At 42.3% G+C, this 14,057-nt stretch overlaps 1 protein-coding gene across 1 annotated transcript in view; it reads right to left on the bottom strand.

Moving 5' to 3' along the window:
* The window catches only part of COL12A1 (collagen type XII alpha 1 chain), a 129,623-nt gene extending 118,256 nt beyond the window's left edge, over nt 1–11,367 (bottom strand). The window contains exons 1-2 of the mRNA XM_063313016.1: nt 11,010–11,367; nt 2,014–2,124 (exon numbers count right to left, since the gene is read on the bottom strand). Coding sequence (XP_063169086.1) covers nt 2,014–2,089 — 76 coding nt within the window. The 5' untranslated portion in view covers nt 2,090–2,124; nt 11,010–11,367. The remainder of the gene's footprint in view (nt 1–2,013; nt 2,125–11,009) is intronic.
* Nucleotides 11,368–14,057: the final 2,690 nt, after the last annotated feature.

Raw genomic sequence — 14,057 nt, 5'->3', positions numbered from 1 at the left:
GCCTAATTTACGTTCATTCTTTTTTTTTCCCTTCTCTTTCCCTTATCTCTTATTTTTCCTGCCTTTTAACCTGATGGAGACTCAGGAAAACTTGAAAGTTTAAACTACTTTATTGCTCTTTGTGTGATAAAAGGATTGCCCAAATTTGAATCTTTTAATGAAATTTGTATCTTTCAAAATGACACATTCATGTTGTGCTCCTGCCCAAAGTTGAAGAGCAACAGGATGGGACAGGGTTCTCTAATTTACATATGCTAATTCATACACTTCTTTCCATTGAACCTGACAACTCACTTGACACTGTAAATGCTACCAATGTTCGTGCAGCTTGGGGGCATGTGTTCTTTAATAACTTATCTGTTATCACAGAAACACAAGCAAGGAATTTAAAATATTAGGCTACAGATGAACAGTGAACCAAGGCTACTGGGCATTTAAAACACACTGTTTTTCAGTGCCTCTGAACCAATGTCAGGACTAAATTCTGCAGACCTTCCCAATGTACCGGTGAAGACACCTCTAGGTAGCCGTGGCTCCGAATTATATTTTTTAGATGTTCTGAAATATGCTGAATGCTACTGCCCCATCCTTAAAATGTTAGGTGTGCAATAATGCATACAGCACTATTAAGGAATCTAATAATTTATAAAATAAACACACAGGCTCCCAAAAAAAGAATACACCTGCTTGCAATAAAAAATCTGATTGTAAAAGGAAAAAAAGGTGGGAATTTTAGGTAGCAAATTCGTTGATAAAATAATAGGAATGATATGGCAAACAGGGCTAGACATAAGGGTTGATTTCCAAAATTAAGAGGTGATGAAGAGAAGAGCCAGCAATAGAAGGACAGCTACTGGATAAAAATATTTTCTATCACTCTGTAAACCTATGAGCTAACTGCTGCCTTCCCATGGATAAAACAGCAAGAGTAAATTCTTTCATTCCTAATTAGGAGCACTATTTCCCCAATATATAAGAATCCTTATACAACACAGACCAAGACCTCCACTCAGATTGGGAGATAATTTGTTCTCATCTGCAAAAAGGGCAGTGCAGTGAAGGGCAGTGCCAAATCTGGCAATCTGACACTCTCAAGGAAAAGCTTGAGTGGAAGAACGAGATGGTTGGAAAGCAGCTGAAGTAACAGAAATGCCCTTGTTTGGCCACGACTTCTCCAACTAGGGATGATTTTGCAGGGCATATGCTGAAGTGGCAAAGTGACAGAGAGGAGGCATTGCAGCTGAAATAGATGAGAAAGTATATTCAATTTGTATGATTAAAAGAGAGAGAGAAATCACAAATCTTTGTACAGTGTTTCCAAATGGTTAACCCAGTACGCTGAACGAGACGCCGTCTGTGTGGGAGCAAAGGCAGGAAAGTTCTGAGGATCCCAAGGGACCAAGGTCCCGCTCCCAGAACAGGAGCCAGGGACTGCTCTTTCCCTGCTTTGTCCCAAATGAACTGACTCACCAAGAACAGGGCTTTTCTCCCCCTTCCATTCCAAACAAAACACACAGGCAGCCAGATTCTGTTGGAGTGCTTTATTTTATAAACGCTTCAAAATAATATGTTTTTTTTAAAAGCAGACACATGTATCTTGTATATATTTGCAGTACAAAGCAAAGCAATTAAGCACTGACAGGGTGTGGACAAGTGCTTCAGGGCATCTCCTGTTACCCAGGAGAAATTTCAAGCTGGCACAGGAATCTTCCTTCTCCCTGATCATCACTCTTCAAAAGAAAGGGAGAGAGAAAAGGAAGAGCAGTGGAGGGCAAAGGCCAGCTCCAGATTGCAACTGACATCTAGTGTGGACAGCACACCAGAAAGACAACAAAACAGAGAAAAGAGAAGAGCCACTCTGCTGGAGTTGCTCTACAGAAATAAACAAACTACAGAAAGAAGGAGAACAGGGAGAGAAGAGGATATGAAACAACAGTTATGCTCAGAGAGCAACTGTTGCCTTCTTTAATTCTGCACCATCACTTTCATGGAATAAAGGACAGAATTATTTACCTTCAGCCTCAATTGAACAAAGGAGAAGAACCACACATACGGCTGCAACAGCTGCTGCACGGAGCCTTATCTTCATTGCTGCTGTTTTGGATCACAACCACATGAATAAGTCTAAAAAGAGGAAAAGAAAAAAATAGAAACTCAGTACAGTGAGGGTTTTTTAAGCAGATGGAGTGGAAGGGAAGGTCAAGATCAGCTTTCTCCAATTTGTGCACTCCAGACTGGTCAGAACTTCCTTCATTCCCACTCACTGAACTGGGGGAAAGCAGGACAAGACCATTTTAGGTCATTTTGTTCACCATGGTCAACTTCCCTTTTCAGCACAAACCCTTCATTTTCCCCCATCAACACATCTTGAGCCAAGTCAGAATTTTTCGCTAGCAACTATCCCACCCTCTCCAAACTCCAAAGCTCATCACTGCTTGCTACTCTAGATCTAGGAATAAAAGGAAAAAAAGGAAATATATATATACAGGTACGCAGATAGTTCTTGCTAACCAACCACTCGTTCAGCAACTGTTTGAAGTTACAATAGCCCTGAAAAAGGAGATTTATGACCGATCTTTGAAGTTGCAGCCCCATGGTCACATGATTGTGATTTGGGCTCTTGGCAACGAGTGCACATTTACAACAGTCACAGCATCCTGCAGTCATGTGATCATTGTTTGCGACCTTCACAGCCAGCTTCCAACAAGCAAAGTCAATGAGGAAGCCAGCAGGAAGTCACAATCACATGACATTTTGCTTGACAACCGTGATTTGCTTAATGACTGCAGCTGGAACTGACATTGTAAGTTGGCGCAGTCACGTGACATTTCACTTTACAACTGTGTCACTTAGTGATGGAGTTGCTGGTCCCAATTGCAGTCAGTAAGTGGACTTCCAGGGAAGAAATGGTGAAGTGAAGATGGCTCCACTATAAGCAGAGCCAATGACCGCAGCAGAATGAAGAGTCAGTGAGTAGACCGGCTTTTTGTAATTCCTCTCTGGACAAGAAGAGGACTTGAAATTGCCCACACGTGCTGCAGACAGTTGCTCCTCACAAGGAGATCGCAAAACAGTGGTCTCCAGAGGGTTTACGGCTCTGGGAGATGAGGGGATAGCCATCTTGCTCAAACCATGGTTGGTGCCTTTGAAAGGTCACTGGGTTTGCATACTTCCTTTTCTACAGTAATCACTTTTGGAAATTGCTTGCTGCTTTTCCTCTATTAGGAAACTTTGGATCAACAAGTCTAAAAATACCAGGTGAGTTCCCTTCAATCCTTAGCAAAAGAAGTTTTAAATAAAAATTTGACTTAATTTTTTTTTAATAAATATCAACAGGGTGATTAGAATTTTAATTTTGGAAAGTTACAAACAGACTAAGGGTCCAGATGGATTTGAAATAAGATTTGGGAATTAATTATAAGAATCCTTCCCATGGGAAAAAGCTTTTGCTTTGAATTCTTTAAAAAAAAAAAGAATGGGACTCTGAAGTTGGACACTAGAGGGAACTAGAAGGAACTAAAGATTACAATTAAAGGAGAAGAACACTTAAATTTGACTTACTAATACAGAATGGAGCAAAATATTTTAACACTGGACATATTGAAGGATATTTTTGAACAATGGACCCAGAGGTTAATTTTAAGAGTATCTGCCTCTATAAATAGACTGTGTTTAAAAGGTGTTATAGAAGAAGAAGTTTTGCTGGACAAGATTGAGACTGATCTGAAAATGGATTTAAAAATGACAGGCTACAAGATTGACATGGCAAAAGATGCTACCCTGGACATAAAAAAGAAACCAGCTGATGTCTTAATAATTAAAAGAAATATACAAATAACAAGCCAAGAGAGTGACCTGGATAATTTTCCTCTATTGGATTTACAGAAGAGTCTTGTTAAAGCTTTGAAGAATTTTGTGAGAAGGGACAAAGGAAAAATGAAAGGACTAAAGATCAAGATCATTAAAAGTAAAAGGAAGGAATATAAAGTTGGTTTATTTGATCAAGGTTAAAATAGATATGTTGCTATCTCTGGTAACCCTTAATGCACTTTTGCTGATCAGTAGTGAAATGATGATGTTTTAAGGATTTGGTTATAGATAAGAGATAGGATATGGGAAGAAGAGATCATTTGTTGTATTTTAAGAGAAGGTGATAAGTTACTAAAATTGTTTATACTTATTTTCTTATATTTCTTATATGTCTACTTTTTATTCTATTTTCTTTTTCTTTTCTGCACCTTCTATTTTTTCTTTTTATTCTTTTCTTTTTTAGTTTGTATTGGTTTTTTTATCATTGCAATTGTAATTTTTAATAAAATTACTATTAACTAAACCAACTGCGGTCGGTGAAGGCTACCTGTGCTATCAATGTTCATGAGATATATGGAGTAAGATAATGGCAGCAAAGCAATGTAATGTTGGGAGTTTTCTTCTTTTAAATTAATGCATAATTCAATTTTTTTTCTAAATATGATTACATAATTCACCATATATTTCTTTAAATATCATCATGTTGTTCCAGTTAATGAGGGAAAAATCAGTCCTCAGTTCCCTATCTTGAATGTTGTTCCAAGATGCCTTGCATAACTAGCTTCAGAGTGTGTCCCATTGTACAATAAATAACCTCACCCTTCAAAATTGCCCGGCAAATCTATCTTCTCTTAAGAGTACTTAACCAATATAAAACAACATTCTGAAACTGCAGTAAGTGGGCCGAGGTTCCCATCCACTACATGAAGAGACATCATCTTCTTTTTCCAGGAGTGGATAGAACCCCTGTCCATAAACTATAAATCTCTGTCCAGAAACTGTAATTCTCGAGAATGTGGTTGAGATATGTAGTTGTCTTTTAAGTACTGCTAAACTGAATTACTTCATTTCATTAATGAAGAATTTCATTAATTCTAAAATTTTGTAAGTAACAGTGCAACATATTCTGGGTAAATGTTGATGTCAAGTTCTTAACTACAGTGTCTTATTTATTTGCTTGCTTTTTAATAAAGTATAACTGAATTTAAACAAAAAATCTGAGTTTTAAACAAAAATGTTTATGATTAGAGACCTGGAAAGAGGAAGCAGAGGAAAGGACTGCAGATTACTAGTGGATAGATTTCCTGCTAGATGGTGATAAATAAATAAGTTACTATGGATCTTTTAAAGTAGGGTCGGGCAGTCTGTGGCCTGTGTGTGGCATCTGGGCCCTGAGAACCAATTTGTGTCCCCTGAATTGCACTGATGAAATTTAGTGCTCTTTTAATGTCCCTAGGGAAGGCAGTGGTGGCTAAGCAGTTAAGATGCCAGGCTTGTTGACTGGAAGGTTGCAAGTTTGGCGGTTCAAGACCTGAGCGCCGCATGACGGAGTGAGCTCCCACACTCGCCCCAGCTCTTGCCAACCTAGCAATTTGAAAGCATGCAAAAGCAAGTAGATAAATGGGTACCACTTCGGCAGGAAGATAATGGCATTTCTGTAATTGTCATGCTGGTCACATGACCACGGAAGTGTCTTCGGACAACGCTGGCTCTTCGGCCATGAAACAAAGAGTTGTGCCCCCTAGTATCGGACACAACTAAACGGGAACCTTTTAGGGAAGGTCAAAATCTACAAAATGGCAGACAGTGTCACAATCCAGTCCCACCCATTTTGATCAACAATGACATGCATACAAAAGAGGCAGTGCTTGGACTGCAGTACTGCACCCACCCTTTGCAGATTTTGATGCTCCCAGCACGCAAAGATGCCACAGAAGTAGAAAGAAAGAGAGAAAGACAGACACACCATATCCACTACCTTCCAGAAAAGCCAGAAAAATTCAGCCAAAATTCTTCTATAATCCTCCCACACACACACAAAAAAAGACTAATATGTGGATAAGACCATGCATGCTGCTTGATTCCCTTTGCCATCCTCCAGGGTTGCTACTGCTTATTTATTTCCATTCCCCATTCAATAATTTTGCTGTCTGGGGTCTTCCGAGGGAGGAATGGTGGACATCTCCATGAAAGCGGAGCCAATGCCTGCGGTGAAGAACGAAGAACTGGTAAGTAGACCAGCTCTTTGGAATCTCTCCAGACAAGGAGAGGACAGGAGATCACACACATGTGCTCCAGGTGGCTGCTCCTCATGAGGCAACCACAGGACAGCAGTGTCCCCTGGGTGTCAATGCTGAGACTCAACGGGAATAGCCAACTTGCTCACAACTGAGGTTAGTGCCTTATAAAGGACACTAAATTCACTAACCTCACTTTCTAATCACTTCCAGAAGTTGCTTATTAACCACTTTTAAGCTATTAGAGACCTTCAGAATGACAAGTTTGACAACATCAGGTGAAATTGCCTTCAATTTGGAATGAAAGAAAATGTTAATCATAAGCTTAAGAATTTAAAGAATTTGAAATAAACAGCAAAAAGATAAAAAGATTTTGATCTTATGAAGTTATAAATGGACTAAGGGTCCAGATAAATTTGGAATATAGAATCTTTTACAATAAGATTTTGGAATTAATTATAAAGAACAGCTTCTCGTGGGAAATAGATCAGTTTTGGTTTTTGCAACTCATAACAAAGATAACTAATTTTATGATTTTAAAAACTAGACATTAGAGAGGACTAAAAATTCTAGGCAGAGGAAAAACACACACAAGCCTAACTTTTGTGTTAATTAACTGGGACCTACAAAATGATGCAAAATGTTATAACACTGAAAATACTAAAGGAGACTTTTGAAGAATGGAGCCAGAAATTAGTAGCTACAATATCGACAGTGTCAGTCATGATGTCTGCCTCTGTGGACAGACTGTATGCAAAAGATGTTATTGAAGAAATGACAGATATGGAACAAATTTTATCTGACAAGATAGAGATAATACCAAAAGTGGATTTACAAATGACAGGCCAAAAGAACATCCTTGGAAAAGGATTTCTCACTGGATATACAAAAGAAACTGGCTGATGTTTTAAAAATCATAAGAGAAATATAAATGATAAACCAAGATAGTGACCTGGATAATTGTTTCTTATTAGATTTACAAAAGAGGCTTATTAAAGACCTGAAGAACTCTGTACAATGGGATAAAGAAGAAATGAAGAGAAATCAAATCTTACAACAATGTTTGAATGAACTAAAGATTAAGACTGTTAGAAGTAAAAGGAAGGAATATAAAGTTGGTTTCTCTCTGGAGCAGTTGAAAAAGTAGAATTCATTGGGAAGCAACAACATTAAAAAAGTATCATAATTTTCTATATCAATTAAAAGAGATTGACCAAAAAGTCTGTTATAAATGCTTGAAAAGCTAAGATATCCTCAAATGTATACAGTTCCATTTTAATAAATATGTAGAATACTAAAAATAAGAGGAGCCGTTACCTCCTTCTCCGGTAATCTAGAATAAAGTTGTCAACCCTTTTTCCTGCATGACCATCATTATTTAAAAAAAAAATCCGGTACCAGTGCATTTAAAATTGAACGTCTGCCTTTCACACATGCAAACCAACAGCAGAAGAATGAAGAGTGATTCAAGCTGGAAGGGAAAGCATAATTCCATCTTTATCCTCCTCTCCACCATGCTACCCTTGAGGAAATGCAGGCATTAGCTCCGGTAATGGTTAATGCAGAAGTTTCTTTGCAACGAAAAAGCTTCTAGTGCCTCTTTCAACTGGGATTTTGGCTTCTTTTTCACAACTGTTGAACCACTTAGTTAAGGATAACTGTTGAAAGATTCACTGTAATTTGGAAATGGTAATAAAAAATGCTTGCCCTACATGCAGCTCCTCAGCCTTTTTACTCCCATTCCTCTGTGCCTCCTAAGGTCTGAAACAAATTATATGGCAAGGGGTATAGCACACCATTGAAACCTGACACCCACATCTAACAGCCCCAGACACAGCCATTTTGTTCACATACACCCAGAAAAAGAATAACTCTAAAATAAAGGATGGAATGGTGGGGGGAGGTAACCCATTACATCACCAGGCTAGAAATATACATACAGTTGCCTGCAAATCTTTAAACCAATATCTCATCTGATCTCAACTAACCTGAATTTTTTGACGTATCCTGACAGAACAGTCTATTAATAATGCTACGGCACTGAATCCCAAGTGAGCTCTCGAGTAGCCTTCTAGAATTCTGCAACCTTACAAATCTCAGAATACATTTTTTACCAATGAATGCTTTGGGGGTTTGAGGGCTTTATAGATACGAATCAAAGTGTATGTCCAGGTTCTATTAAAATATTGTAACATAAAGGGAAAGCAAGATGGATATTCAAGGCATTTTTTCTTTGATTCAGCCATGGAAAAAAAATATTCACAGCTAGAAAACACATGCCAATGTGTGATACTTACGTAATTTATCCAAGTTGCAGAATTCGAAATTATGAAGCTAAATAATCTGCACTGTGAACTAAGGAGATTTAGGAGGAGGTTCTAGTCTTTTTCTTAACACTCCATTTTAACCATTGTCCAATCTAGATTAAACAGCAATTAATCCTTGTCAAAAGTTAGTGGAGCAGAAAAGGAAAACGTTGGGCATTAGAAGAATTTAGTAATTCTAATTTCCACTGCTATCCAGGTGGGGTTTTTTTTTAAATATACTCTTGCTCAAGAGTCTTGGGCTACAATCTAGCACAGATTTGGACACCCTTAATTTGTGTGGGTTAATTTAAAATCAAATGAACACTTATTGGAGAGTAAGTCCCATACATATCAGTAAGTTTTATTTCTGAATAAATTAACTGTAGGATCATACAGTTAATTAACTAGCTTTTCCCTGGATTATGACCCTCCTTCTTGGCAATGATTCAAGTACTTTGACAAGCATAGGCAGAACTAATTAACTGTAATTCTTGCTGAGCAGTGAATGAGCCTCAGACTATGCTCTGCCTCTTGCTGAAATCGTACACAGAGCCAGTAAGGGAATTTGGAGCCAGTAAGGGTGTTTGGGTGTAAAGGTTACCTATGGAAGTTTGTTTGTTTGTTTGTTTGTTTTTGGTGCCTTTGAGTCAGTGTTGACTCCTGGCAGCTACCTAGACAAGTCCCTGCAGTTTTCTTGGCAAGATTTCAGAAGTGGCTTGCCCTTGCCTGCTTCGTAGGGCTGAGAGAGAGGGACTGGCCCAAAGTCACCCAGCTGGGTTTGTGCCCAAGGTGGAACTAGAACTCATGGTCTCCCGGTTTCTAGCCTGCTGCCTTTAACCACTACACCAGACTGGCTCTCTAAACCAAGTTCAGACTTTCACATTAATTTAGGGAACTAACCTCTGCTCTAAAAGAAAAGTCCTGGAATTTGATTGATTTTTTTAACATTCTCTGTTTTCTGTCCTATTCACATTAAGCAGTACATTTTAATCATCAGACCATTACCACACCCAAACTACAGAAAGCCAAGCAGTTGGCATAAATCATTAGGTGATTACCACCTGAAGGGAAGAAATAGCTTTATGCTGTATAAAGAGAATGCTTTCCTGGATCCAGGCCAAGAGCTGACACTCCAAAGAGGAAGCAGGCACGCAGCATCTTTTTAAGTGCCGAAATGAACTGCTTTGGCAACAGCTCCACATCCAGATTACACACACACACACATACACACCTCTAAGGATAATATATAGTGACTCTCCTGCTTTGATACAAAACCAGACGATCAGCCAGGTTAGTATTTTTGCTCCATCACTATATCTTTGCGAACAGAAAGACAGATACAGACACAGACACACGCAGAGGCACGCACTCTTAAACCGCGGGCGGAAAAATCGACTTTGCACAGTTGCGTAAAAAATACATTTAAATGAGGGGAAAAGAGAGGCTGCGCGTCTGACGAAGTCGTTTTTCCAGGCTTAGAGCGCCATCTTTCGTGCAAAAGCTTCCCAAAGGCCAAACAACCTAAGAAAGGCAGACGCTGAGAATACTTTAAATTTTTCTCCCAGCTACTTTCCTCCTGCAACTCCCACCCTCAAAATATATAAATCTCTATCTCGTACCCTAACAACGATTCTGTTTATGCTTCTGCGTTCCTTTGTAAACTTTACGAATAATCTTTCTTTCGGAAGGAGAGGAGGGAAAAAGAGTTCTGTTTTTGCAGTGTTACCCAAACAAAAGCAGAGCACGCTCGTTGATCAAAGCCAGAAAATGCATTTTGAAGGCAATAAAAAGTATGTCAATAAACATCACTGGCATAAAAACCAAAGCAAATACAGTGTAGTGATAAGCAAACGCGCTCCTTTGCCCCCGCAAGCCAACGACTGGGCATCACGAGAAATTTACATATAAGGAGCTGTTGCACAGCCGGAGAAAGGACTGGAGCGTGAGGCTAGGGAAACGGCTCCCTATGCCGATACAGTATGAACATTGCTGTATAGTAACTGTAGATAGTTCTTGCAGAATTTACAGGAAAATAATTACTGCCCCCCCCCTCCAAGCAGTCAAGCGAATAAAACGAAGTAAAGGAAAGTGAGACCGTATCTGAACTCTCTGGAAATGAATTAGTCCCATGTCCACCTTTTGAGAGCTTCTGTATGAAATTACATGCAATCGCCAAAGAAGTCTTTGGTAGCACCAGCGAGAGAAGTAACCAATTCTGGGCAGACTCCTCGAAGCCAAATAAATCTTATTTCACTGCAAAAACAGTAGGAGAAAAGATCTAACAGGAAGGCTCCAATGGCAACCCACGCCTTTATTCTTGCCACCCACTCCTGATAGACCGCAGCTCTTCGAAGAAAGCAAGGACAATAAATGCCTATTAATTTCCAATTATTCGATCTGACCGCACTCCAACAGGCACAAGCACGCACTTTGCGCGTCTAAATGAAAAGCCAGATTCCCCTGCATTTAAAACATCAGCCGTAGGAGAGCCGAGCGCGCTTTCACACTCGTACACACTCGTCTGCGAACCTCAGACCGCTCGCGCACGTGTGTGTACCGCGTCCACACACCATCGCAGGCTGGTGCTGCCCAGACCGCGAAGGATTTGCCAGTGGAAGCAGAGACGGGATTCCCTCGCTCCGCCGCACGGACACACCTCAGAGGGCAGCGGTGGGACTAGCAGGGGCGGAGGCTGCGACGGAGCCCTGCAGCTGTAGATTGTGGAGAGGCCAGGCACGAAGAGAGCTCCAAGCACCTTAGGCAAAGGCGCGGCCAGAACCGGCGGCGGCTGCGGGGAGCGGAGCCGCCTCGCTTGGTCCTCTGGCGAGGCTGCGGCTGCGAGGGGTCGCTCCGTCAGGGATGCCTTGCCTTCACCAAGTGGGAAGAGCCTCTCCCCAATCTTGCTACTTAATAGAGGGCTGTTCCCAAGTCTCCTCGGTTACGAAACGGCGAGAAAGGTGGATCGGTGCCATGGGATGATCTATGACTCTGTTCCCCGCTCCTCTCCAGCAGGGCTAGGGAAGCGCTGGTCTCGCCTTCTGGAAAGTTGCGCATACCTCTTCGCATTCCTGAGGCATGAGGAGTCCCGCGCGAGCGCAGGAATTGCCTGGCCCGCCACGGAAGGTCGGGCGGGCGGGGGTGGAATGAGCGTGGAGGGAGAAAAGAGGGCGGTGAGGGGGCAGCGCCTGGCCTGCCAAGAACACACGTAGCCCTCTGGCTCCTCTCTGCTCCCGAGCCAAGCGGCAGCCGGCGCGGCAGTCCCTTGGCCGAAGCCACTGCCAGCCGAAAGGGAGCTCCCAGACGAAGATCCAGGGCTGTTCCTCTGCTACCCAGGACAGCCTATGCCGAGGGCCGTTGGTTTTCTGCTGAGAAAAATCTTCATTTCTGCCATTATTTCGAGAGTTGGAGAAGTACTCCTTCATTGGGGGATAACTCAAGTTGCGCCTCTTAAGGCGAAACACTAGTTTAAGACCACTCAGGGCCGCAACTAGGGTCTGTGTCACCCGGGGCAAACATGGATTCCACACCCATTTTGGCGCCCCCCCCCCCAGCGCGGCGCCTGGGGCACATGCCCCACTTGCCCCCCCCCCAAGTTGCGGCCCTGAGACCACTTTCCAAAGTAAGAACCCATAAACACATGCGCACGCTTTCTGGAAACTCCAAAGTCCCACTGGCGATTCAGAAGTATACTAGAAAACTAAAATTCAGAGGTGGAAAAGAAAGACGAGGCTACCACAGTGTTCCATCTTTGCCTTGATACTGAAAAGAACCCCAAATCATACAAGGGCTGATAGATATCCTTCGAACAATTAAGGGCCTCAGAAGAAATAGGAATTAGGAACGCGCCGTTTCCTCTTCTTGGGGTTTAATCTCTCCCTCCCTCTCATCCTTTGCCCCCATTGGAATTCCTACCCCGTTCCCACCCATCCTCCCTTAAATTCACGTCTACGCGCACAGCTCCACTACACACATTCTTCCAACTCACATTTTTACTGAAGGCAACAGATTTCTGCTGATTTACAAACAATGGAGATGAGATCTCCGACCAAGTCCTCAGTGAGGTTCGTTTGGGGGCAAGAGGGAGGCAGACAACAGCCATAGCCAGAGCTGGAGCTTAAAAAAAAAATCCAAAGGCAGCGTCTAGACCGAGGTGGGCCGCGAGGCGATTCACGTGCCCGCTGAGCGTTCTACTCGTCAGCACGTGGGTCGAACATCTGCAACAGGATTTAAGCGGGAAAAGCAGAGGGAGGCTTTTGAAAGAAGGAAGAACTTTTCCAGATTTCCTCTGTTCAATCATCAGCTCAATGGCTACGTTGATTTTACCATTAGCCCCCGATCCCCGCGAAGGTTTACTTTTCGCGCAGCGCACCGAAAGAGAAAAAAAAAAGTCCGAATGAGAAAGCAATCGATTTGGAAACGATAATTAACTGTCAAAAGAGTAATGAATGTGATCCGGAGGCAGCTCAGCCAAATAAGCACTCTGCAGAACGGGATTGCCATCTTTACCTGCAGAAGGACAAAATGTGCAAAACTAACGCAGGCTTAAGAATCCACGGCAGTGCCCAAAGACGAGTCAGTGCACCCAGAAACACCTCCACCCTCTTGCAAGAAAAGTATCATTTTTTTTCAATTTACTCCCGTGCCATACAAAGATAATAATAATAATGCAAACACAAAGGGGCAAAACTAGTACAGCACCAGCTGTCCAAACTACTAAGCAGTCACAGAGGATAGCGAGATTTGAAAGAAACGCCCAACAATTCTGTGTACTTGGAAAGGCCACCGATTGTCGCCCTTTTCTCCTACGCCTTGGTCTGATCTCCTCCAGCACCAGTAGATGCCTTCGAAAGAGTCGGGGCAGCAGTAGAAGACCTGGGTGCAGAGAGAGATTCCTCTTTCCCAGTTTTAAGCGGTTTTCCCCAAGTTATCAAGTTGGGGACTGCACTGGACTGCAACTCCCATAGTTCCCAACCGTGATATGGAGTTATGGGAGTTGCAGTCCAATGCACTGGGAAAGGCTAATCTGAAGTTTCCTGGAAGCCTTGATGCTAAGGCGTTTGGCAATCCAGCCACAGCAATACCTCCTAACATAGACGTCTAGGCTGGACTTCCTTATCTCCTGCTAAGACCCGACACAGAATCCTACCTGGCGTTTGTCACTGCAAAGTAGTATCACTAAGGCAGGGCTTTTGGATAGACTCCAAAACGAAGAGGCCCTCATTCAACGAGCAGCGCTAATTCACCATATTTTGAAGGAAGACAAAAGACACATGACCAACAACAAATCACAAAACTTAGAGTCTAGCATCGACAAACTGCAGGACTAAATTCAAGATTAACCAGTCAGAAGGTAGTCGCCATTACTAATCCCCGTGGAAAAAGGTTAAATTAACCATCTAGCTGTTCTAGTTCCTTACACATGAGAGCAATTGGGGTCGCGGAATATCCGGGAGGTGTTTCACCGGCTTCGAAATTCCCCCTCTCCTCCCCCCAGGCTTTTAGCGCGCGCGCGCGCTCACACGACCAGCTCCCACCCAGTCACAACAGCAGCAGGATGGCGGCAGCTGAGAACAAAAAGTGACAGTGTGCCATCACTATCCCTCCAGGGTTCTGGGGAAAGTGGGAATTTCCGCGTTCTCAGTTAACCAGAAAGAAAGAAACGGGGGGGGGGACCACAGGAGGGGCCCCAGTACCGGGAGCTGTT

Source organism: Candoia aspera, chromosome 1 (assembly GCF_035149785.1).
Source record: "Candoia aspera isolate rCanAsp1 chromosome 1, rCanAsp1.hap2, whole genome shotgun sequence".
In the NCBI taxonomy this organism is placed as follows: Eukaryota; Metazoa; Chordata; class Lepidosauria; order Squamata; family Boidae; genus Candoia; species Candoia aspera.
The sequence above is the reverse complement of the archived record's forward strand: the minus strand, read 5'-3'. Positions and strand labels throughout refer to the sequence as shown.